The 26,457-nt window shown below is 37.7% G+C and overlaps 1 protein-coding gene across 1 annotated transcript in view; it reads left to right on the top strand.

Annotated features, from left to right (window-relative positions):
* Positions 1–26,457, top strand: part of PLD5 (phospholipase D family member 5) — a 326,396-nt gene that overhangs the window by 226,444 nt on the left and 73,495 nt on the right. The window contains 1 exon segment of the mRNA XM_040551381.1: positions 24,539–24,707. Within this exon segment, the coding sequence (XP_040407315.1) occupies positions 24,539–24,707 (169 nt within the window).

The following is a 26,457-nucleotide window of genomic DNA, read 5'->3' as shown; positions in this document are numbered from 1 at the left end:
ATACAGTGCAAGTGAAGAAAAGAGACAGATTCTTTCCAGTGGATAAACAGGCACCGAGTCAGTGCCTAATAGATTGTTTTGGGAAATACAAGCTCTTGATTCCTGGCTGATAGATATTCAGGGTATTCCCTGCAGTACGCATACCAAAAGAGGAAAAAAGAAAATAAAAATATGATGTAAACACCAAGGACAGCAGCTGGATTTCCTTATTCATGATGGGCAAGAATAACTTCACTTATGACATGCAGCATCGTGTGAGTTGTGTGCCCCTCACAGTCCTCTTCTCTGCTAGGAAGGAGACAACCGCCTTGCCGTGGGCAGAGCTGCTCCAGGCAGCAGCTGGGCGGGTTGTCGGCACTGACTGCCAGGACACGCTTGCTTGGTGCCAGGGAAATGGTTGTGTATCACTGTATTTGGGAGATTTTTATTACAGAAAGTCTAATAGCTTTCTAATAACTTTTATATTAAATAATTCATAGATAGTGAACATTAGCTAACAATTAAGAGTATGTAAAGAAGCTGTTAAGAAAATATGCTCAGCAGGAATTACTTTTGTATAAATTGTGGATAAAGTAATACTGCGGCGTTAAGCTGCAATAGAGGTATTTAGAACAGAAATAAAAACAAGGCCAATGTTAAAGCAATTAAATGAAATGAAATTGGCTGGTCTTTCCTCAAAACTAGGTAGAAAGCGAAAGGGGGGAAAAATAAAATTTTTAGTAACTAAAATCAGGGCTTAAAAATGTTTCTCTTTTGATGGTGCCCTTGTCCTTTCATGTCTATAGATTAAGCATGAACGTAGACAAGACGATTGTGTGAGTTTTTTGAGAACCAAATCCCGTAGATCTTCAATTACAGTATGGTAGTGAACAAGAGAAAACAAAACGATGTGGGGTCTGTTGGTTAATAGTATATATGGCATCCTAGTTAATAAACAGCAATGGCAGATACATTTCTTACACAGAATTCAGTGGAATCAGGTCGCCCTGTTTCATTTTTCAGTGGGAGCTTTAGCAATCCATACCTCGTTTTACTTCAATTCACTTCAGAAGATCCTCAGGATCCTCATGTTTTCATGCTTTACCCTTCAACGTAACATCTAGCTGTCAATAACGTGATAACATGAGCTACAGCTCTGCCCTTTACAAGGGCAAGGCTTTACTTTTTTAAGGCACTGACTGCTGTAACACCTTGCTTGCAGGACAAGGACAGAGGCACAGTGGCTCTGTGCCGCATGGGCAGGATGCTGGCAGGCACTGAGGGGAGAGCACCTTTCCTCTCATTAACTCCAGATCAGAGTAGCAAGACACGTTTCAAGAAGTTTGGCTGTCGACATTTTGTATAATAAATGGTGGTGTGTTAAATTGTTAATACTTGATCTACAGTTCTCATATGTTGTTGAGTCCTTGGGTGTATATTGAGGTGTCACTGCTCTGTGGGCTTACTTTTCTGCTGGCTTACGTTCTAATAAGATTTTGCGTTGTAGTAAAAATGCCTTATCATTGCTTTATTTTTACAGCTTTATTTCCTTTTCCGTCCCTTGACAGACTTCTGTAACCTTGTTTTCCTTATCTTTCCTTTCCTTGTCATTTAGGATTGGCTTTGTGAGGTTTGGACTGTGTTCTTGCATTTCCACTCAGCTTTTCCATCCAGGCCTTTTTGTGGTCTTCTCTCATCCCCCAGTGGTTTAGCAAGTGGCAGAAGCTCCATTCCTTGGAACTTTTTCAGGCTCCCTCCTACACACATGCATATTCCCTGCCTCGATGAATTATCTTGAGTCTATATTCAGAGACAGTGTGACTCCAGGATAAATCTGCACTGGCCACAGCGCTGCAAATACCAAACAAATCCACAGTGTTATGTATTAGTATATCTAAGAGAAGAATTTGGCTAATTAGTTCAGAAATGTTTTGATGCAATTATTAAAGACTGTGTCATGAGATAGCTAACCCAGTAAATATACTTATGTGATCTCAATTTTATTACTTTTATTCAATTTTATTTGAATCAAAATACTTAAGCTGTTCTATGCAGGGTTATTTTTTTTTCTGACTGCAATTAGACTTTATTAAAGTGTACTGAAACAACACAGCCGACTCTGCTTGGGATGCCCAATGGATGTCTTTTGGGGGGAAGTATGTAGGGAAAGTGTTAAACCATGAGGAGGAGGTTTGGAGAAGGAGCGCTCCTCTTCCCTTAGCAGAGAGGAATGTGCATTTACCCCTTTACTTGGACTCCTGACTTTGTTCACCCACTGACACCGACTGTCCACACACCCTGAGGAAGGGCAGCTGGTGGTACTGCAACCCTCCTGCGCCAGCCTGAAGCACTCAGCGAGGCTGCGTGTGCTGCCGAGCTCCTGGCATTACTGCTGCCTCCCTGCCCTGCCAGGCCCACCCGCCTCGCTTGTACGTTTAATAACATCCTTTGAAGAAGCACCTTGAAGTCAGACCCGCTGCTCTCCCCTGCTCCAAGTGGAACCCTGGGATGCCACATTTCTCTGATTTTGCTTATGCCTTCTTTCTCAAATCCACACAGTAGTTAGACAATGAAGATCTTAAAGCCTATATACTACGTGCAGTTTATGGGGATTGAAGTTGCAATTGGCTATGCTTTTGCTCTTTCATGAGTTCTTACAGAAAGCTGCTGCTTTTGTTCAGATCAAGTGAAAAACAAGGATTTTAATGGTCCTTACTACAAAGAGCCCATGGAGCCCTGCTCTTGGCATACTCATTGTGGGTGAAAGCTGCTGTTTGAATTTTCTGTGGAATGTAAAGTCTGGTTAGGTCAGCTGGTTTCTCCTGCCTCAGCACCCGTAGGCACTTGTCTCCCAGCAGCCTGCCGTAAGAATCCGCTGACCATCTCGCAATTCTCCCTGCACAGCTGCAAAACCCATTAAAATGTTTTAGTGCTGACAGGCTGAAATGCTGTAAAAATGCAAATTTTCTTCTGCTGAAGGGCAAGATGCCAGGAAATGCTTTTTAAAACGTTTCACTGCTGAGTAAGCGTTTAGGGGAGTTTTGATATAACTGGAATGTGGAGTTCTAAGCAATGGGAGAGAAGCTTATGCCATCAGTAAGATCACTAACATTTTGGCTGTTTAGTCACCTCAGGACTTTGGCATAGAGTGCTTGCTGTCTGTACCTTTTTTTAATTTCTTTTTTCTTTCTTTCTTTTTTCTCTCTTTTTTTTTTTTTTTCCCCAGAAAATAATGGGCTAAGGGGTGGTCTTCTGCTCTCTTGGTGCACAAAGGAAGGACTGCTTTGTAGTCTCCAAAATGGCACTATCTTCCCCTGACTAAACACTATACTTAGAAGCTCTGTAGAAAAGCACTGTAGGAAGGTCAGCTTTCATTCAGCAGATATTTTAACTGCGTGTGCGCTGATGATCCTATAGAGCAGTGACCAAGTAAAATTCGTAGGGTTGTGCCCTTGACTGTCAGTAAAGTATTGAGCTGGAGAGATCATTTTGTCTTTTCTTTAAAAGCAAGAAGATTTAATGAAAGTAATAGTATTTTTGGTGCAAAAGGATGGTGAATGTGTTATCCAGATTTTGAAACAGGCTTTGACCTTTGATCTGAAATTTTAAAAATCATTTTCCTTTTATCTCTCAGCTGAAATCATCAACTGTTATGCATGTATTATATTTTCAAGACTCTTTCCAAAGATGCTATTTTCTTCCCTTAATCAGGGGCTGAAAAAAATGTGGGGTAGTTGATTACATTTCTACTTTTTTTAACCATAATAGTGCATCTCCTATAACAACAATGCAATAATTTCATCCTCTGAGTCCTCCTTTGCCCCATATGGGCTGTTCAGGTGGAATGTGCATGATACATTCTCTGAAGTATGCTCACCCATATTAAATTACTCTGTTTCGTTTGTTGTATTTCAACTTATCTTTCAAGTTTGTATTGGATGACACATGAGGAAGGCAGGTAGGATTAGCCCTCTGCAGTTGAACGTGTTAATGTGTCTGAGGATTGTCACTGCCGCCTTTGGAATGTTTTACACAGGTATAAACACCAAGTCAAAATAATGTCTTCCTTAGGTACTTTTTCATGACATTAATGAAGTGCATAAAAAGTATTTCATGAGCATTGCTTGATTCAGCAATATCAAGAAACAAACAGTAGCTCTTCCTCGTAAAGTTTCCACAGTGATCTCAGCAGTGTAGTTTGTAAATGTGCAATCAATACGTATACTTCAATCTTGTCTAATTTTAGTCTGAGCAGACAAGAAAGAGGCAAGCAAATGTATTTGAAGATTCTTAGAGCATATTCTGAGAAAAATCCGGGTCACACTCCAGTATTCAATGCAATATATGAAAGCCCCATTAATAGGAGCAAAATCTAATGAAGGTAGCAAAAATTGTACCTTTCCACCAGGGAATAGAGTCATAGAATAATTCAGGTAGGAAAAGACCTCTAAGATCATCTCGTCCAACCTTTAACCTAGCGTTGCCAAGTCCACCATGAAACCATGTCACTAAGCTCCACATCTACACATTTTTTGAAGACCTCCAGGGATGGTGACTCAGCTACTTCCCTGGGCAGCCTGTTCCAATGATGCACAGCCCTTTAACTGAAGAAATTTTTCTTAGTATCCAATCTAAACATCCCCTGTTGCAACTCATGGCCATTTCCCCTCATCCTATCACTTGATCAGAGACTGATCCCCATCTCTCTACAGCCTCCTTTAAGGCAATTGTGGATTCATTCATTTAGAAATTCTGGAAAGACATTTAACACAGCTTTAGAGGCTCAGCAGTACTGGCACAAATGTACTCAGGAAGTATGCACAAATTATAAAAGAGTAGGTTTTCATCTTGAGATCTCAGCAATCACAGACTACTTTCTTGTAATCCTGTGGTAGTAATCAATGGCCTATCAGCTGGATAACCTCTCACTATACCAAACTCATTGATCCTCAACCTGTATCTGACAAATCATACTGCAAGATAAAGTGGTTATCAGCAGAGCTGGCTGAAAATTATCTAGAGATATTATGGCATTAATGTTGTATGTATTATCTTAGATATTGCACTAATATATTTGTGGAATATTTGAGTGTTATGATCAGAAATACAGTTCTCTGTTTTTTTCACTTCCCCTAATTACGTTGACTTAGTATGCCATTAGATAACTAGACCATGCGTAGAAGTTTTTGGAAAGAATTATTTGTATAATCCTCATTGAAAACTTGGACTTTCTAGTGCTATTTGTTTCTATTATATCTGGAAATAAACTGGAGCTGTCATGTCTAGAACCTTAACTCATAAATTCTGCCTTTGTTATTTCTAGTTATAACCAAGGTGAGTTTATTTGAAAAATCCACTAAAGATAGCAAAAGCTTTGAATCAAGCCCATAAACATATCCACAAACAATAAAAAGTTAGCTTTTATTTTCTTTGGGAGGTACATAGATGTGATGTTTAATCAGTAGCAAAGATCAAAGAGTAACTCCCCCATTTTCTAAATGCTGACTTTTATTTAAAACTAGCTTATTTCATATTGCAAGTCAAGAGAAGGTCTACATAATCAGTTCCTTGTTGCATCTTCTCTCTCCCTCCCCTATGTCCTTCAGCTCCAGCAATCCATCATGATGATGGTATGTAACTTTTTTTTCTTCCAGGTTTCAGGTAATGAGAATTTATTGAACTCATACTGCTACGTGGCAATGAAGAGGGGCATTTGTTTGACATTTTCAAGCTTAATGAACTCCCTATGCCTCTCACCATCTCGGGAGGCAAGAATGCTGATTGGCCTTGTATTAATAAAGACTATAGCATGGGACTCTCTTCATTAGGAAGTTAGGAGTGCAAGATAGCTGGAGGTAAAGTGAAAAAGAAGTAAGCCTTAGTTATTGCTCCTTAATCCCCAGGAAATACTATGTTTCTGTGCTGTTATCTTTGTTCAAGTTCAGAAGCAGTCGGAGAATTTTGAGATCTGTTTCCTGTGACTATCTTTCCTTATTGAGGGCATGTTATAAATATTGTCCCATTGTTCATTACTGATGTTTTAGAAAGCTAATGCATGCTAGAAGATCGTCACATTACATGCACTGTGGTCAGCCTAGATTTACGTGGAATACCTGATTGCATGAGATGTAGCAGAAATGAAAATTGCCCATCTCTGCAGCAGAATGAGGAAAAGATAAAGGATCTTTGCTTATTTTGTCTGGAACATGTTTTTTCATCTTTTTAAATCCATGAAGGCTGTTTTCTCTTGCTTAAGTAGCTGCAAGCTGCAGCTGCAACTACTTTAAAGACAAAGCACTGCCCACCCCACTCTGGCTTGGTGTGGTGCTGGCCCCATGTTGCTATCAGATGTAAATGGCACGGCTAGTAAGACACAAGGGCAGAGGATGGAGTAAGCAAATTCTGTGTCATGTTGCTAAGTGAAATAATGATCATTGTTATGCCAGCCTTTGGTGCCTTTAATTTTACCGTCAAGCATTTGGCTTATTTGTAAAACTGTTGTCATCAATTCCTTGAAGTGCTCCTCGGAGCTCCCCTCTGCAGCTCTCCCTTCGCAGGAGGTGAGCTGTGATCTCTGTTCAGACCAGCAAAGAGATGGGGCATCCTGTCACCATCTGAACTCTTTGGGTATTTATTTCTTGTCTCTAAATTGCTCTGTTGGCCTATTATTACCTCTCTGAAGCAGTAATTACTGTGCTTTAGATTTAGTACAGTAACTGCTGAGCTGGAAGCAGAAAATACCGCTAGAAGGCTGGGCTGGGACAGAAAGTTTCTGCTTGGTCACCTTTGTGACTGTTTGCTCTCTCTCATTTAGAGATAGTCTACCTCACAAATTACTTTGAGTTTAATGCAAGACCCATAGATAACCAGGTGCTTAGCTTCTTTGAAGAGCTGACGTTAAATTTACATTTTTAATGTTAAATTTACTTTTTTTTCCCTCCAAACTTACCTCATTTAAAATAGGTTTTTTTTTTTTTTTTTAATAATAAGGTGACAGTGAAAGTAAGATTCTTAGTAACAACATTTATGTCTGTTTAGTTTAATCTAAAATATATTTGGTATGCAAAGCTTTTGTGATGCACTATAGACTATTTGAAGTCTGTATTTTGGCACAGTGCTGAAGTAGAGCAGCAGTAGCACAAGTGATTGTTCACTGTGGATTTTCAAATCATGTCTCATTTCCAGTGAAAAAGAACCAATTTGAAGCAATAGAAAGCATTTTTAACTGGTTAAATCTTTTTAGGAATTTAAAGTCAATATTGGAAAAAAGTGATTTTCATTACAAATGCTATTTTATTTTTTATGGCTGCTAACTAAAAGCAAAACATTTTGGTTAAGGCTTAGCAACATTTTGCTGAATACATACAGCAATTTTATTTTCTTTAGTGAGGTGGCTTCATTCATGTTGCTCTTGCTCCTTGTAGTACAATGGAAAGCCCAAATATCAAGTAGTCAAAAATTCATTATATTCTTGGAGTTTGTACAGAAGGGTGCTTTGTGTATGTGGGTTCTCTGTTAGGGGCCCTTGATGGTTTTTGATGGAATAGTTGATGTCTTCTACCCACTACAATTTCTTTATTTGAAGAAAAAAAAGTTTTGGAGTGGTTGTAAAGAAGGCACTGAAATGCCTAAAGTAAATCAGTCAAGCAAGCGCAGCTTAATGCAGTCTGGACATCCCACCAGCTAGAGTTTACATGGGGGGGACATCCCACCAGCTAGAGTTTACATGGGGGGGGACGACAAATTCTGTGACTTGTACAAAGCATGTGGTTTTGGAGGGGGATGGAGGGCAGTTGTTAACCATAGATTTTTATGTCAACAAAGCTTCACAATGTCTTAAAAATATTTTTAAAATTGATTTTTTAACAGCAAGTGACTTTATTGTTCTAATTGTTATTTCAGACATTTGTTGTCCTTTAATTACTTGACTTGTGATAGGAAGCTTGAAATCATAGAAAGCATTTGATTTTCATCAATGGCCCCACCACCATCAGGCAGTCTGTTTATATGCTGAGGAGAAGACAGCAGTGCAGTTTTTTAAGCTTTCATATGCTTTAAAGCGGAACTAATTTTTTTCATGAGACCATATTGTTATGGCTCACTGATATATTTTATAGCTGTTCTATAATTATAAGTTATGTGGATGTTGCTTCTTGTTTTTGGTAACTAAAATTCCAGAACATAAAAAAGGGTATATTTTTTATCTTCTCAAGTTTTATCGTAGATGGATTTACACTTGTAAAGTGATTCTCGTGTATTTCAGTATTCACATTCATAGGTACCGGGACTGGAGACTTGACTTAAACTTATCTCTAAATTGAAGTGGTGAAAGAAACGTTATTATTTTAAGTGACAAACACATGACTTCTTCCACCAAAGCTCTCAAAATGATAACTGCAATGCAATTATTAAATACTGAATAAAGGTTCAGCAATAATGAAGATAAGGAATAAGGACTGCCTAGAAGAAGACATGGATTACATAAATGTAAAACAGTATTACGAACTTGCAGTTGATACTGAAAACTACCGTTTTATATAGGGAGCAGGGGGGAGAATTAATTAAGATTTAAAAACAAAAATAACCCCCTTAAAGCCAAAGCTTTTCAATTTTTAATTTTATTTTAATTTGCCACAAATCCTGTACTGTTGTTTGATTTCTTCTTGGAGATCAAGTTAAGTGCCATTACTTTGGAACAAACAAACAAACAAACCTGTAAATAGTGTTTGGAATTCATTTGATAAAATGATATAAAATCCTGATTTAGCCTCGTGCTTAAGGCCTATAGAAAATCTTGCCAAGCACACCACATTTTAATTGTGTCAAAGAATAAAATGTGATTACTTTTAATATTGGCACATTAATAATGGATTAATTACATAGCAAAATTCATTTTAAACTTTCTGAACTTTTTCAGTCCATTTATTCTGAGGTTGTGTAGTATTGTTACATTCTTCAGTTCTCTCTTCACTACAACACAGATGTCCTGTTTCATTTTGGGATATTGTTATGGGTTTACTTATTTAGAATTACAGCAAGTTTAGGGATGCTCAGTGTCCGTGCCAGGCTCTTACAGTCCTGTCCTGTGATTGCCAGGCAGTTGTGTCTAGAAGAGATGACTTTCCTGTCCCTTAAGAGCATCAGTATTTTTTTTTCCTGGAGTCTATTTGCTCTTGAAAGGGTGCTATTTATATTTGAAAGCAGTTTTCAGGCAGAACGTGCCCCACTGTATCAAGCTGTTCACAGTTCTGTTATCTTGAGTTGGCATCTCGTATTTCTCTGCTTTCAGCTTGTTTCCATTGACACTGCACAGAAGGGAGTAACAGGAATAAGCCAAATCCATTTCCAGGTATCTGTACCTAAAAAGTCTGTCCTAAACTTCAAAGCCTGGATATATTGTGGCAATTTGCAAGACACCTTTGGCCTCTAATGAATTGCTTGCATACCTTCTGCCTGTTTGGGTGCTTGTTGCTTTTGTCTCAGATCTCTCCCTCTTGTACTGTTTTTCTTTTTGGTACCTCATCACAATTTTTCATTCCGTGGTTGTTTTTTTTTTTCATTTATGCCCTTGGGTAGGCATACTAATCAGTGAATCCCTTTGAATTTCATGTTGACTTTCAGTTTGTTCTTCCAGGGATCAAACTAGTTTCCCAAATGATTTTCCAGTCATGCAATTTGTATTAATATTTATTTTATTGCATAAGTATGTAAGTTGTATAAACCCTTTGCTATTGCAAGCAGACTTGTTTTAAAAATTGTATTTTTCTGATTGTATATGAGCTAGCAGCAAATAAAAAGGTGAGTCTGTTCATCCAGTTAGTATTTGAAGTTGGATGGTAGGAAAGGAACATACAGAGTTAAAAAATAAGAATGATTTAAAAGTGTTTACCTCTGTGTGCACTAATGGCTGTATTGTTATCCAAGTAAACTGCATTTTCTTATCCAAGGTAGATTTCCAGAGGCTAACTTCATATTTGAAAGAGTACTTTTACAAATGCATTGTAAGGTAAATAGGGTATTGACAAGTATTCATCACAAAAATTGTGATGATCACAATTTTTTATTCACAAAAATTGTGATGAATTGAGTCAGAGAACAGCTTAATAAAGGAGTCAAAAGAGCAGTGTGAATGATTTATTTATCATCTGTGTCATACTCAGAAGAGCAGGGAAAACCCTATTTACCAAAGGCTTGATCTTAATCCTTTAAAAGCAGTTACTGGAGTATTTTTATTCCAGTTGGAATATTTTTATTCCAGGCACAGGAGTAAGTCCTGTTCATAACTCACATGTGTTAACTCACTCCTGTTCTTAATTCACATGTGCTCAGGCTGGACCAAGCAGTGCTCACATCGCTGAGCTGGGGTTTGTGGCCAGGTGAGGAGGTTGTTGCTTGCCTTTATGGAGTGGGCAGTAGGTGGAAGGCCAGAGAGTTGGGCTGTAAGCTTTTCTTTGCATCTGCCCTTTCAAAAAGGTGCTTTAATCATCACCTGTGCCCACTGATAAGGGTACTGCCAGTGGGATCAGGCCCTTACAGCCTATATTAAACAACCTTGAGTGTCTTTTTTGTACAATACTTTTGATCATCAATAACCATTTAAGCTGGACTGTTAAAATGTTCACTTGCAATTTTCATGCCTTGCAAGATGAAGCATTTGTGATTCATGTACATACTGATTATTTATTCTTTTTGTTATGTGCATAAACTTATCAGATAGAAAAAATCACTCGGCCAGAATTAACTAAAGTTGAGCATTAATGAGATCAAACAGACAGTTAATGGGTTTGAGAAGTGAACTACTGTAGAATCCCTTATGTATAGGCTTTTAAGAGGTTATTTAAAATGATTAAGTTTCTGCTGAGTTCTGTTTCAACTGAATTGCAAGGAATTTTATTATTGACATCAGGGAGACTAGTATTTAATTTGCTTTACTTCACCACAATCCACCATCTGCCTTCTTAGGCGAGAGACTCATGGGGATTCTTGGAAGTGCAGTTTCCATAAAAAATTGGCATGCATCTAAGAGGGCAAGAAGGACCCCATCAATTTTGCAAGAAGTCTTTGTCTGCCAGTGGACAAGTAGGAGAGATGAACTGATATTTTATTTCCTTTCCCAATCCCATCACCATTCAAATAACCTTTTTTGTACCCTTGTCCCTGTTTCTGTCTTCGGAGCTGCAGTAACTGGGGCTCTGTTTTGAAGATACTGTGCAGCTCATTGATCAGTTGTGGTGTTGTGGTGTTTATTGGCATCTGCTGGGTCCAAGGGACGGAGACACACTTGGAGATTTTTGCCCTGTGAGAGTATCACTATTGATTGGCATGGTTTGTTAAAGGAAAATAGGACATAGGAAATCTGCTTTCAGGAAAGCGTTGTTGCTGGGGAGTGAGGGGTGTTGTTTTTTTGGTTTGCTTTGGAACATTTATAGTCAGTTATAACTAGAGTACGGGTTCATAGAAGTAAAGTCCTCTGCTCCTTCTCGTCCCTGAAGTTTCAGTGGTGTTGGGAACAGAGGCGATCTGAAATTTTCATGTAATGATAGGCAGGAAGGGGGGTTTGAAAGATTGTGCAGGTCCTAGGTGATAAGGTGAAAGAACTTAGTCTTGATCTAGTAAGAAATTCAGATGTAATAACCTTTCAGTAAGTCTATAAAATAGTCAGCATAGAAAATATGCTACAGTGAGTGGAAATCCTGGGAAGACCGGTGTGGAGCAAGTCAATTCCTACCTTAAAGTGTCGCTGAGTTTTCATTAAATGTTTCTAGCCTGTAGTGGGAAAATAAAATTTCAGCCATGTGGAACTGTCAGTTAATTCTCACTCTTTTAGTAAGCCTTGGTATGTTAGTTACCATTACATGCTATAGCACATAGTTTATGGTAACTGTTAGAGTAAGAGAAGAATGAGTGGTAGTTTAGACTGTGTGGTACTGTTGGCAGCCCAGATGAACCCAACTGTAGTTATGTGAACTGAAAAAATACAGGGGCAGAAAAGTCCTGGAGGTGAGAAAATGAAATCACTTGGCTTTTTTTTTTTTTTTCCCCCACAAGGAAAGGGAATTGAGTGACCCATAAAGTCCCCTATTTTTGCCCCATTTTCTATCTAGATAAGATGTTTTTATATCCAATCACTGTGTGTAAATGAAGATAATAGATTATTTTGTTTGTTTCTCTGTGCATGAACCTGTGTTTATGTACAAATTTCCAGCTGCAAATGGCCAATCCTTTTATAAGTACAGCTGCTGAACTGGGATATATTAGGGAATATGTTTGCTTTACTAGTTGGTGTTCCTATTGAATTTTCTTTGAAATAAGCTTTACTTTCGGTTTTACGCATCTACCTTTCTTGTCTTAGAGGTTTTGCTCTGTAATTTTTAATTGATCATTTCCATCTATCTCATTCACTGTAGCAAGCGAGTTTTACACATTACATCTGTATTGCATTTTCTTAATTTAGTCATTATAATGCATGATTAAGTCAAGTAAAATTCTTTTTATCTGTTGTGATGAAAGGCTGGTCTCTTTGGGATAGGTTACTTGAAGTTTTATGCTTTGCTGTAGTGTTTGTAGGTCAACAGATCCTCTAAAAAGAAAATGAACCTATTTGAGCCTGTAAAAGAAAAAGAGGTGATCTTATGGTCTGGAGTTCTAGAAAACATACAAAACTTAACATTACAAAGTGCAAAATCATTCATCTGCAGATAAAAAACAAGAAGGGCTGCTACAAATGAAGAACTGGAGGAACCTCAGTAATAGGGCAGGCCATTTTATTTTGTCATTAGCATTAGCACAGGCTGCTTAATTTTCTTTGACTGGCATTAGATGAAAAACTTTATCAGTTTTCTCAGATTGCTGTTCACCTTAAAGCAGCATGAAATATCACTAGCCCTTATCATAGATTTTTTTTCCTAAAATAATAATTTCATTTCTCATTGACAACAGTTTTCTTTTTGCATTTAAAGAGTGTATTAGTGATTAAAGAAAATGGCTCTGTGCTTTTGCCACCTATTCAGAGAGAGTATGTCCTATCTGCAGATCTCTTTATGGACTGTAGTTTGCAAATTCTACTTCTGCAAATGTCAAAATAATCTTGAGGAGTTGTTGGACCATGCTCAAGTAATCAGACAGTGCTTGGTTTCACTTATATATTATATAGACATGACACATTTTGTATTTGTGACTTAGGGAGAATCCATTTCTTCTGTTTTATTCAGATGATGGTCTGGTTAATGCCATTGCTATTTCATCAGGGAAGAGGTGGAATATCAGCTATGTTGTTGGTTTCAGAGGGTTGTGATCATCTGTACAAATTCAACTGGCAGCCAGTTACTAGTGACATCCCTCGGGGATCAATACTTGGGCCAGGACTGTAAGATGTTTATTAATGACCTGTGCAGTAGGACAGACTGATCCTCAGCAAGTTTGTAGGCAATGCCAATTGATGGGGTGAAGCATGGTTGATGTGCTAGAGGGTTGTTTTGCTGCTCTGAGGGAGTTTGACAGGCCAGAGAAGTGGGATAATGCAATGTCCCGCACACAGGTTGGAATAACCCTGTGTAACTGGCTAGAAGGCTTTGCAGAGAAGGATCTGGGGGTTCTTGGCAGGCAATAAGCTGAATATGAGTCAGAGGAGGGCAACTGTATACTGACCTTTATCAGCAAGATTATAGCCAGCAGGGCAGGAGAAACGATTGCTTAGTACAAGGAGAGGCTAAGAGAACAGTTTCGCCTGGAGAAAAGCAGGGAAAGGAGAGATCTCAGTGTTTTCTACAACTTCTATGTGGGTGCTTATAAGGACAAGAGAACCAGACTCTTCCTGAGGGTGCCCAGTAATAGGACAAGATGCAATGGATACAAATTGCAGCAGAGCAAATTCCAATCAAGTTGTCCCTTAGAGATATGAGTTCTTTATGTTCACTTCTCAGAGGGCTGTCTGCCTTCCACGGGATTCAATACAACATAGGTGATTCTCTCTTCTGGCAAATTCTAGTATTTTTGCCAAGGGTTAATTCTTGGTCTTTCAGTAGAATTTTTTTAATTTTGTTTTCTGCAGATCCCAATTGTGATATGATTTCTTATCAGGGACTGAGTTAACTCTTCAAAATTGCTCTTCCCAGACTTTCCTGTACTTTCACCTTCTATTTGTCCTCTCTGCTTCACAACATTTTTTATGTTTCATTTTTCATGGAGCTTATCATTGCTTAGGTTCTGTGGTTACTGTCTTCTTGGATAAATTGAAAGTAATAATAACAAAATATCCTCAGAAGCAACTTTGAGAGAAATACAGCTATCTCAACTGTCTGCTGTTTTGCTGGAACATATTTACAGTTTCAGAAAAAGAGTTGTTAAAAGGTTTTCTTAAGTCTGTTACACATTTCAACATTCATCTGGCATTTAATTGGTCTGTTTGTTCTTGGCATTTCTTCACTTTGTTTTACTCATTGAACTTCAAGTAATACAGCAGTCATGCAGAAGCAGGGAATGGCAGAGGTCTGGTTTAGTCAGCTTTCTGACTAGGTATGTGAATTAAACACCAGCTGACTATAGAGCCCCCTAAAGGTACGTTCCCCTGCAGACATCATTAGAATTAACTTTGAACCAGAAGATGTGTGATCTAGAGGCAGAAAATAAATATAGGTGATCCAAAAATACCTTTTTTCTCTGACTGAGAATGGGAAAAGTCTTTCAAATTTGTGAGGTTTTAATGGATCTTAAATATGTCTTTTGGTTTCTCATGGGGATATACATACCACTTTGGTTAACAGTTTGATTTAGTCACTCCTAGGCAATAGTCCAAGTGTAATTTCACTAGATTCTTCCTGTTACACTGTTTAATGGAAGCAGCTCCTTAGGGAAACTGCAATAAAAGAAGAGAGAATTGCTTAGGGATAGGTGCAATACTGCAGGTAAGGTATATCCAGAACTGCAAATGAAATAGTAACGCCAGTTTGAAAGGCATTGATAAATTTTAATCTGGATTACTAAGTATAAATCTGACCATGAATGTTTAAGAAGGTTGAACTCATGCTGAGTAGGTGCAAGCAAAAACAAGGAGGAGGTTCTAGGAATGAAGAGCATATTTATTAAAAAGGAACTAAAGGCACTTGGCTGTGAAGGGCGAAAGCTAAGAAAGAAAATGATTGTCCTCCATAAAAGTATCACAGGAGAGAGGAATTCTCGGGTAAGAGATGGGTTACTGAAGATGTAGGATAGAGTAGGTAAAAGGATGTAACGTGAGGCAGGTCTCTGCCTCTGAGAGCAGCAAGATAAGATAAATATTCTAGTAGAAAAAGTGGAGGTAAAAACCATTTGCAGTTCTAGTATCTTTTCCTCGTCTGGAAAATTTAAGAATAAAAGCATATGAAAAATTGCCTGAACTAGCAAAGACGGGGACTTGATCACCCAGGAAACCTTTTCCCTTTCAGTTAGGATAAGTTAGGAGCTTTTACTTAAGTCCCTACACATGGACTTGGCTTTCTGTATTGCCATCTAACTTGCTTGGAGGTCTGGTAACCATCTGTTTCTTCCTGTTTGCTGCAGCTAATGGTAATCTGTGGCAAAGTTTCAAAGAACTATCACTAGAAATAATAATTAGAAATCTTAGTTGACAGTGCTGTGCTTGTTGATATTGTATTGGGAAGCTGCCAAGGTATCAATATATGCCCTTAAAAAAAAAAAAAAAAAAAAGTAAGCCAAATTAGACCTGCTTCATGGCTCTGATATAAAGAGTGATGACAATTTAAGCATCAGTACTTAAAAGTCTGTCCCTGAATATCACATACTGTCAGTGGAGACTTTCACAGGCCCTTGCTACCTCTTCCTTCTGCAATACTTCCTAGAAATTTACTACAGATGGATCCCCCAGTGTTTGTCATGAATGCTAGAGTAACAAGGAGTCCCGCTAATGAAGAGCTTTCACTGTACATAGACAAATCAGGTATGGTGGATGAGCAAAACAGACCACACAAACAGAAGTGTCTTGCAGATTTCATAGCAACGCTGATTTCTGCCAAGGAGGTCATTCAGAAGAGATTTAATGAGCAGGAAACTGGAAGGAGCAAAACAAAAGGTAAAGAGGTCATGTAGCATGTAATACACAGAAGAGGGAGACAAGGAGAGGAGGAGCCAGGGCGTGGAAGAGTTCAACGTGTAGAAGAACTAGAGCGAAAGATGGTGAAAGAAAATACGGCACATGGTTGGAACAGGCTGTTCTGATGTAAAGAATACCCAGAGAAAAACATACAGGACTCAGCCAGTTGCCTTTAGGAAGCCTAATCCCAAAAAGGGATCCACACAAGAAAGGATCCACTGTGGTACCCCACTCTGGCTGCCTCCTAAAATTTCTTCTCGCAAGAGCGTGAGACAGAAAATCTCCCAAGAGAGAATAGTTCATTCAAAATGATGCATTTTAAGCGCAGACCAGCAAAGTTTGTTTCATTGTGTAAAACATCCCAAAAAAAAAAAAAAAAAAAAAGCTATAAGAGAAATTCTTTGTTCCTTGATACAAAATGCTCCACAATGAGCCAGAATGAAGGTCGGTGCACCTGGAAAAAGCTGAGGGAGGGAAACGATGAAAAATAAGGGGAAGAAAGAATGAAGTTGTGGAGAATGAAGTTGTAGAGAGAATTTGATGGGAGAAATTTGTTATGCTACCTGAAGTTTTGTAGAGCAGATGTGAGCTTTTGAATTGCTGTTGTGACCCCAGATAAATGTCAGGCATATGCAAACATTGATTTGGCATCCTTCTTCATCTGTGTATTTTTTTTTCTTTTTCATAAGATCACAATGCCAGCTGTTTTCCTTATGTTGTCTTTAAACTTTATTGGGAGATCACCATTTAAAGGGAGGTTGTTCTGACACATGGCAAGATGCTGAAAAGTTTTGCAGCATGTTTTAGCTATGAAGAGGACAGAGGTGTGTCACAGCCAAAGTTTATAGCTTCTTGTTATGGCTAGGACATACTCAAACATTTACATTAGGCTATTGTTATAAAGAAAGCCCAAACATATGAGGAGCAGATGGCAATTTCCATTCTTAGTCTGTGTCCATTAAATGAATTTCACATGCATCCCCAAGGCTTATACCTGCTATGCATAAAGAAAGCCATAAGCAGAACATCATGTGCAGCATTTGACCTCTGTATCCTTGTGGCTTTTCATATGTGAAATTCAGTTACAGTCTACTCTAAAATGAATTATGATTAGTGTCTAGCAATACCGTTGCTTTCTTTGATATAAAAGTGTCTCTTTTTCATTTGAGACCTATTTTTGAGTATTTCAAACAAGCAGTTGTTCAGTGAAGCAAAATTCACTTGAGTCTTAAATTTTTCTCTGATAAAAATATGGGAATTACTCAATTTAAATAGGGTGCAAACCAAAATTATGACAGCAAGCAAAGAATTGCAAGACTAGCATGTATGTTGACCTTTTAAGTGATTATTAATTTTGAAATGTTAGCTCCCATCAGTACATGGGCAGTCAGATGAATCCTGCGCTGATTTGGTTCAACTGCTGTCTTTTTGACATCTTAAGTGGCCTTATCAGTCAATCCAGACACATTTTTATATTATACTGAATAGTAAATATATTTATCTGGGTGCTGAACTTTTAGGTTAGTATTAAAGTTGTGGTACATTCCAATTCTGATCTCTATTGAGACAGTACAGAGGGTCATCAGAGCTGCCGACACAGGCTGGGTTGGGATATTGATGATCTGGTGCTCATTGATTCTTGCAGTACTCCCCTTGAAGAGAAATGATTAAATAAGATACCTGAAATGTCACCTAAAATACATTTAATTAGAAGTAATTCACAGCTTTGAACCTTGGATGATTTGTGTTCATGTGTAGCAGGTCTTTTATTTGAAAATAATGCCTGTGATGTGTTAAAACAAATTTTGTGTTACTTGTCATCTAAAGGAAGCTGAAACAGCAGGATTTTTTTTTTTCCTTTATTGGGTACATTCTTTTTGATGATGGTGTTATGGGAGAGAGGCAATCTCATTTTTTTCTTGCATAATGATCCGTAGGGCAGTCCAAAGAGAAGAGGTATTCCTGAAGTGCTTATTGTTATTTTTTCTGTAGTCCCAGAGAATTAAGCTGAATCTTCAATTGGTGGAAACCAATATTGTTCCACAGTGGTAACTACTGACTGAAATTTTTATTTTTTATATTGTACCAGCTACGAATCTGGCACTTAAAGTGACTGATGCATTGTGCATGTCTATATGCTATATTTGGCATTGTAGATGTCGTGATGAGTGGGCACAAAAGCAGTTATGTGGGAACAGCAATAACAAAGTGATCTCCAAGTCAATTACGGAAAGCATAAAAAGGCCTAAGTAGTGAGGAGTTAAAATATGAGTGTATATATAATTAGCCTGCTTTAATTGCATCTGCAGACCAATAAGAAAAAATTGAAGGAGACTAATTGCAAAGACGGACAGCCTTAGAAGGGGAAAGCTAAAAGGCAGCTGCTAATTTTAGGCATTAGCTGAAGTGCCTAAGACTGGTGTTCAGTGAACACTTGAAGTAGGTAGGGCTGTTTATTACAACTCTTGTGCCATTGCCACCTCCTGCAGCTGCATGTTAAACGGGATCAGGCAACCCCTTTGTGTTCTGAGCCCGGTCACAAACCATATTCACAGAATTTAGGCCGCAGGTTGGCAGATTGGACAAACCTTTTGCAGTAGGTGCAGGACAGCTTAACCATCTCTAGGTACACGTTTACTTAGCAAACTATCTGCCTGCCTTGCATTTTTGACATAAAATTCTGTGGCCTTTTCTTGTGCCAGGATGTCCTGGTGGCATCTGCACTGGCCCAGGTGTGACTGAGGAGTCACTGACCACTTGCGATGAAGAACAGAAGCCCAGAACTGGCACGTCTCCTTGGCTTGAAGCAGCTGGAAGGAATATGCTTTGCTGCACGCTGTAGCTATGGCTGTATTTCATTATATGCTGTTAAGCAACGCTCCTTATATCCCACTAGGTTGCAATTCACATGAGCAGGGAAAGGAAAGTTAGGAAATCTAATTTAGAACATTTGGTTGCACACACTGTGCAAGTTTTTCACCTTTTTATCCTCATATCTTATATGGTTACCATTATCTTCCAGAGGGATGTCCAGCCAGATTCAGAATATAAAGACAATCAAGAGGTGAAGAATCTTCCTTGAAATCAAAGGCTGGTGCTGTATATCCCTAGAATTCTAGCAGAGTTTGATTTCTTAATATAATAACTGTAAATATGCTCATTGCAGTGTTATCACTGATTTCACAGAATCCTGTGTAAAACACATATTCATTAGGGAAGCAGTGACAGCAGCTTTTCAATTTAAGCATCACATTAGGCTGCTCTATTGAATACTCAGAAATGTTCAGATAAAGGACCTGGAGTCCTATGCTGCACGCTTGCAGAAAAATATCTTTAACACAAGAAATCTGAACATATCTGTGTTCACTGCAGATCAAATTCGAAGCATCATCTTTAAGCAAGGCACTCAGCATCCCCAGATTTTTTCTCTGGAGATCAAAGTCTTCATGAATAAAGTTGAAAAAGCAGACAAGCAAATGTCTGTCGAGAGCTTTTGAAGTGTGCATATATTCAGGCACATGCACACGTACAAACACACATATATATGTATGCACAGCCCATTGAGATTCTCAGTGTTAGAGCTCATGATATTCTCAGTTAGATGCTAATAATCTAGGTGCTTTTGAGTACTTAGAGTTCACAATCCATTTTTAATTCAATCTTACCTGCTCTCCATTTCACTTTTAATCATTGTGTTATGTCATTAATTTAAAGGGAAAATATTTTATTTAAAATCGAAATCAACAATGTAATCATGATACATTTTGTAACATACTAAAAGAATTAGAGTAAAGAATTAATTGCAAAGTAAATATCTATAATACACAGTTTATTTTTTCTTTACCGGATATACCATGTAATTATCCAAATACACTACATAACTTTATGCTCTGGAGTTTGGTCTCAAATAGAAATGCAGGGCTTGACCTTCCAAATCCTTACCGCTGAATGTAATAGAATATTCAAATGTATTGATAAACTGTCAATACCTCTTTTAATTTTTTTTGGACACTTTTTTCTCTGAATGCGGGAAAGAGTTTGTTCTGCATGTTTTTGAAATAGTATTTGTACCTCGTCTAGAAGAATATTTCTTAATCCCTTTCAGAAACAAGAACTGCAGCTGTGGTTCTGTTGAGCTAAAGAGAAGATGATCTTTGGCCAACATGACAGCTAATGAATAGACCTGAGGAAGAGTGGTAGGATTGATATGATGTAGGAAGAAGTGGAAGGCTTGAAGGTGACATGGTAAAAATTGAAAGGACAAATGTCAGAAAGATGGTAGGTTTTGAGTAGGTATTAAGAATATGGAGTATAAAGGAAGAGCTGGAACTTTCTGAGGAGCTGTGGTCCTCCAGTCAGGGGTTGGTGGTTCCAGGGCTTCTGTATTAAGAAAGAGAGAGAGGTCACAAAAGGTCATGTTTAAACAGAACCCTAATTTAGGGACACAGCTGATACGCCTCTTTTTCCTTTTTTTTTTTTTTCCTCTCCCCTCTCCTGTTTGAATCACAGCAGCCGTAGGGCAAAAGTGTTGAAAAGTATTGTCTGTTTATCTTTCATTTCTTTATTATCTCATACTAATGGTTCCCATGTGTTCTTACGTTTCTTCCCTTTAATGGTGAGTAAATTCAGATGTTGTGGACACACTCAAGTGCCTAAGACCTGGATGCTCTCTAGTGTAAGACTCTGGATTTATACTAACTGGAGTGAATAACACTCAGCAGCTTAATCTTTTAATATGGTATGAAGTTTGAATTTTCAAAAAAACTTGCCTTTTATACTTGCATAATTGTTACAGCTAAACTTCTCAACAGACAGAGCTATAAATGTTTGCCAATAACCTAAGTTTATTGAAGGGACAGACATATTGCCTCTGCCTATTTTCACTGTCCTAGTCCTCTTTCTACTCTAATTAGCCAAGATCCTAATCTAAGACCATCTCTGTTTCCTTCAGAGGAAGAAAATTGATGTAAGATCAGAAATGAACCTTATTGCTTTCTGACCAAAGAACTGTCAAAGATAAAGGAGAATCCTTAGCTTGGGACAGAATTCAACTGAGATTTCTAAATGCAAGTTGTAGTTGGGCTTAGAAGCGTCTTACTATATAGGTCAAGGTCTATTCTTTGGTAGGCATTAGGTACCATTTACCGCTTACCACATTTCTGTTCCTGAATCTCAGCTCTGATCTTTGTCTCCCTCTATGACTTCACAGAATCATATAACATTACTTTAAGGTTTCTCAGTCTGTGTGAGGTATGTTTGAGAATATTCAGCTATATAACTGAAGCCTGTGTTGGCATTAATCAGATGAAATAGATAAAGCACCAGGAAATCCGAGAGGGGAAAGATATTTCACCCAACAGGTATAAGATTATGTGCTAATGATTTTGAGTGTAGGTAAAGTCTACTTTAACCATCGTGCTATATCCTGTTTTGCTTTAATAGGTCACTTTAGCAGAATAAACTGTCACCTTGTCTGATCTTCCATAAAGTCTGGAAATGACCTTCTCTCCTAGAAGTTTCTGTTACATGTTCAAAAAAGAGCTTTGTGGGTCATATTGGAACAAAACAGCTTTCATTGATGAGACTGGGGCTTGTGAACTCAAACTTCTATGAGGAAAGTTTAACAAAGCTCTTTTTGACTAAGCGCTAGGACTTTGCTGTTGTGCCTAAGGAGGAGGGAGGATTATGAAGGCAAAATCTTAGAAACTTAGGTAGTTGGTTTTGTGTTTTCTTTCAAATTCTGAGCTTGGTGATGAGTTTTTGAGAGGGAAAGGGAATGTATTGTCAGGAGGGTGTTTTATTTATTTATTTATTTATTTATTGTCAAAATCAGTTCGCTACTGAAAGGAAGTGTCTGAATTCCAAAGACAGCATTTTAACTAGTGTCATAGCTAGGTCTTTCGTCTGCTAAAGAACAAAAAACAGTCTAAGTCTTTTGCTTAAACAAAAGACTGGGAAATATATATTAATGGATACTATCCATTCTGAAGAATGGTTTCAATAACTGGAAGGCATTTGGCTTCTATTATATAATCAGACCCTAATTATAAAATGGCAGAAGCTGCATAATCAAAATCCCTTAGTTAGTCCTAGTGTGTTGAATGGCAGATTGAAAAGCCGGAAGCTGGTCTCTTGGTGAAGAGCAAGTTCAGCCCAACAGCAAGGGCAAGCTTCCTTACCAAGAGGCACCTTGACCCTGACACCTTGACCTTCTCCACCCAACCTGTATTTCTGCTTGGGATTGCCCTGGCCCAGGTGCAGGACCTTACACTTGGCCTTGCTGAACCTCATGAGGTTTGCACTGGCCCACCTCTCAAGCCTTCCCAGGTCCCTCTGAATGTCATCCCTTCCCTCCTGCGTGTCAATTGCACCACACAGTGGTGTCATTGGCAAACTCACTGAAGATGCACTTGATCCCACTGTCCATGTCGTTGACAAAGGTGTTAAATAGTGCCACTCCCAATATTGACCCCTGGGGAATACCACTCATTACTGATCTCCACTTGGAGACAGTTGACCACTCAATAACATGAAGTCAATGCCTCAGAAATAAGCATATATGTGTTTGGCTGGATCAGGGCCCTAATCTCAAAAATAATATTAAGCTCCCTGGTCTTGGCCAGGTCAAAACCTGAGTGGACAATATCCTGAGCAAATAAATGTCTTTGGAGAAGATTTAAAGTAACTCGTATCCACATGTGATTGCATGGGCAATGGAAGAGGCCCAGAAAGACATGAATTCATTTCTCATCTTTGCCACTGTCTTTTTTTTCAATGTCCTAGTAGAGATCACTTTTCCTTTTCTGCCTGATTTCTCCCTCTTTGGAGAGTAGGTGCCCGTCCTTGTATACAACAGCTCTGGGACCATGGAAGCTATTAATTGTATTGGGACTCTTAGCAACGTTAACTGTTTAAAAAGAAAGTAACTAGGATTTCAATGGTTCTAACTAAATCTTTATTAAGATCCAAAAGAGTATTAAGTGCAGCAGAAACAAATCTAGAAACCTTGGGTGTTAGACTAAAATTTTCTTTCTGAAAATATGGCAATGCCAATAGATGAATAAGGGCAGTTTAATTTTAGAGCACTAGTTATTTTGAAAAGTTTATAAACAAGAGTTAACGTAGTTAAAATGCTTTAGAATAAAACATACTAGAAGACATTAAAAAACAAGTTATAATTTTAATCTCTTACAGTTAATTTGCTAGTGCTACAGGTGTTACTGTAATGATGTTAAGTTTAATGTTAACCAGTAGAATAGTGTTTTCAAATTGTGTTGTGGAGAGCCTTGTCAGTAACTGTAGTTTAGCAATATGTATGTTGTTTGATTTTAGGGAATATTTGAAGTTTTAATGAAAGAGGAGCTGTGCCTGTTCTGTTTTTTATTTTTTTGCCAAGCCAGGAAAATAAAAATATAGTATACCACAAATTTACTTTATCAAAATACTTTTTTCCCCAGTGTTAAAGACTACTAAACTTTAATCTTTTAATGTATTAACTTCACAAACATACTAGATTTTCTGAAATAGCTGTAAAATTTTCCATACAACCCTGTAGGAAGATACTGAACTATTTTGTTTTGTTTTTTTAACAGAAAGTGCCCAATTCCCAATTCTAATTTATACTAGATGTTTGTATTAATGATTTGCTTTAAAAAACAAACAAAAAAAAACTTTGAAAACCATATTTATATTGCTAAGGTTGATAATTAACAGTGATGAGAAGTTCAGAAACAGTTTGGAAGTACTTGATTTAGTTGGATGCAGTGAAAAGGAGTAGTCTCTACAATGTTTGTTTAGCTTCTTGGATCCATGTGAATATTTGTAATTTGCAAACATTTTGAACAATATTGACAGTAAGATCAGGGAGCCTTCCAAAAAGAACAGGAAATTAAATAATAATAATAATAAAAACAAATAAGCATAATCCTCCTCCTTTTCTTAACTACATGATCCTAGTCAGAGCCATATGCAAGTAAACAAAGCAGAACAACTAGGTAGCTTAAAGCAGTTGGAAAGGGAGAATTCATATGCAGAGACTGCAATGTAATAAAATGCCAGCTGTAAAGGCAGACCTTTACAGAATGCCTGGGAGTGTGCATCTTAAAGAAATTAAATGCAAGGATGAGAGTCACAAAGAATGAAGAGATTTCATGCTTTCCATCCTCACCTTAAGGACTGACTCCACTTTTCTATGTTTAATGTTGCAGAGCTTCAAAAGCTTTGTTTGCTTTGCTTAGTTTGCTTTGCTACATTAACAGTACATCATCTCTGCATTTTACTGTTTTGGGAAGTGCAGAGCATGGCAGTTGGCAACTTCAGAGTGAGTTGTGAGGTGTCCAACTGCTGAGAGCCTCTGGGAGCAGATGTTGAACCACAGGCCCAAACCTGACATTTTTTTTTTTACGATTTGGGACTTTTTCATAAAGAAAAGTGCTTATGTTAAGTGCTTATTTTTTCCTTATCTATTCTCAGGGTTGCTCTTGTGGAAAATATTCCTGAAGGGATCAACTATTCAGACAGTGCACCATCTCATTTGTCTCTTTTCCAAGGCTGGATGAATTTGCTAAATATGGCTGAAAAGTCTGTTGACATAGTATCTTCCCAGTGGGACCTCAATCACAGTCATCCATCAGCATGCCAGGTATGTTCTAGACTAACAAAAGGGTGGGACTTTAACAATCTGTTTTTGTTGTTTCACTATTAATTTTTTAGAGCTGCAGCCCTTCCCTGTAGCAGACCTATTTGTTTGGTAGTTTAAAAAATGATTAAAAAATATTTTCTTATGAGGATTTTCCTAACAATACATTAGTTTTCTGAGAGTGGTGGCACACTGGACTAGCAAACATATCCATCACATATTCATATTGCTTCCATCTTAGGAAAGGATGTAATTGTGTAATCTTTAGAAACCTGCAAATTTACACCTCTATTAACACATCCATAATTTGGGAATATCCATAATCCATATACTTATTTTCTGTTTGATGAAACTGATCAGGTAAAAGATCGAGTATGTGGATTAATTCTGCAGCCAAATATATGAGTAGAATTACACTTACAACTCATCTGGTACAAAATGTATCACATGATTCTTCATATCTTTTCAAAGTGGATCTTGGTGGGGGTTCAGGATTTCTGCAATTATGTGCAATAGGAAAAATTATAAATCATACATAGCAAATGAGACAGTCATTACAATGATACTATGCCAACAAACACATAATTCTTGATAGCAATCCTCTTAGAAAGGTGGTAAGGGCAGGTTTCCACCTAATATCACCCTGTCAAACTAAGATATCAAAGAACTGAGAGGCTGAGAGTATCTATTTCAACCAAATGGATTCTTTGATGGAAAAAAAAAAACCCACTCAGTTGACATGGAATTGGGTTAAAATGACAGCAGGGTAACTGTAAGGAATCTACAATACTATACTATGTCACAAACTTTTCACTTTCCTCTCTAGTTCTGTCGATGCTATGCAGTAAAAATGCCTTTTGCTAGCTGATGACAATGACTGGTATTCTGAGCAACCAAAGATAGTATTTCAAATAGCCTGTGTTTTCAAATTCTGAATTAGACGCTACTTCTTTTTAGAGAGGCTATAGCCTAATTGAAGGGCATACATTCACTTGCCTTCAGAATAAATCTACTGCATGTCCATTCAAATGAGTGAAAACTTGAGGTGAGCAGTCAAATGGAAAATGTAGCCCAAACCCTTCCTTTTACAATGCTTATAAATATTGGAATATAGTTAGTGACTAAAATTATTGAGTATCAAAATATTGAGATTTTTCACAATGTAATTATGCAGCTAAGCTTTATTTAAATTTACTGCCTAAGAAACTTCAAACCCATGTACTGTCATTCAAGCAGATGAATTCAAAGACATAGTGCTTTAGATGTTTTCAGGATGTGCATGAATTGGTATGTGCATGAATCTTTTAAAAATTTTTTGTCTGAAAATATTCAACATGTCATTTGCTTCAAAACCAGCAGAGCCGAACAAATCCCAAACAGAGAGTAAAAATAGCAAACTGGAAATTGGGATTTCAGCTGTTAAGCATCAAATCCATTCACTGTTCCACATTTTCATGCAAAGTAAAAGCTATACGATATTGCTGAATGTCAGAGCAGGGAAAGAAAGAAGATACATGTAAGTGGATTTGCTCCTTCATCCCCAAATACACTGTTAAGATCATAAAAAATTAGACATTTTTTATAACATTCTATTTAGTTATCTATTTGGAATACATAGGTCTTACAAAAGCAAGTAATTACTTCTGTTTAAAAAGTGATTAATATTCCAGTCATTTCCTCATTTGTACAGCAGTGTGGGCTGAACAGCTGATAGATCTCTCTGTCAAGCTTGTCTATTCATCCTAAAACACTG

This window comes from Cygnus olor, chromosome 3 (genome assembly GCF_009769625.2).
Source record: "Cygnus olor isolate bCygOlo1 chromosome 3, bCygOlo1.pri.v2, whole genome shotgun sequence".
Lineage (NCBI taxonomy): Eukaryota > Metazoa > Chordata > Aves > Anseriformes > Anatidae > Cygnus > Cygnus olor.
Note: the sequence above shows the minus strand (reverse complement) of the source record. Positions and strands in the feature narration are given on the sequence as shown.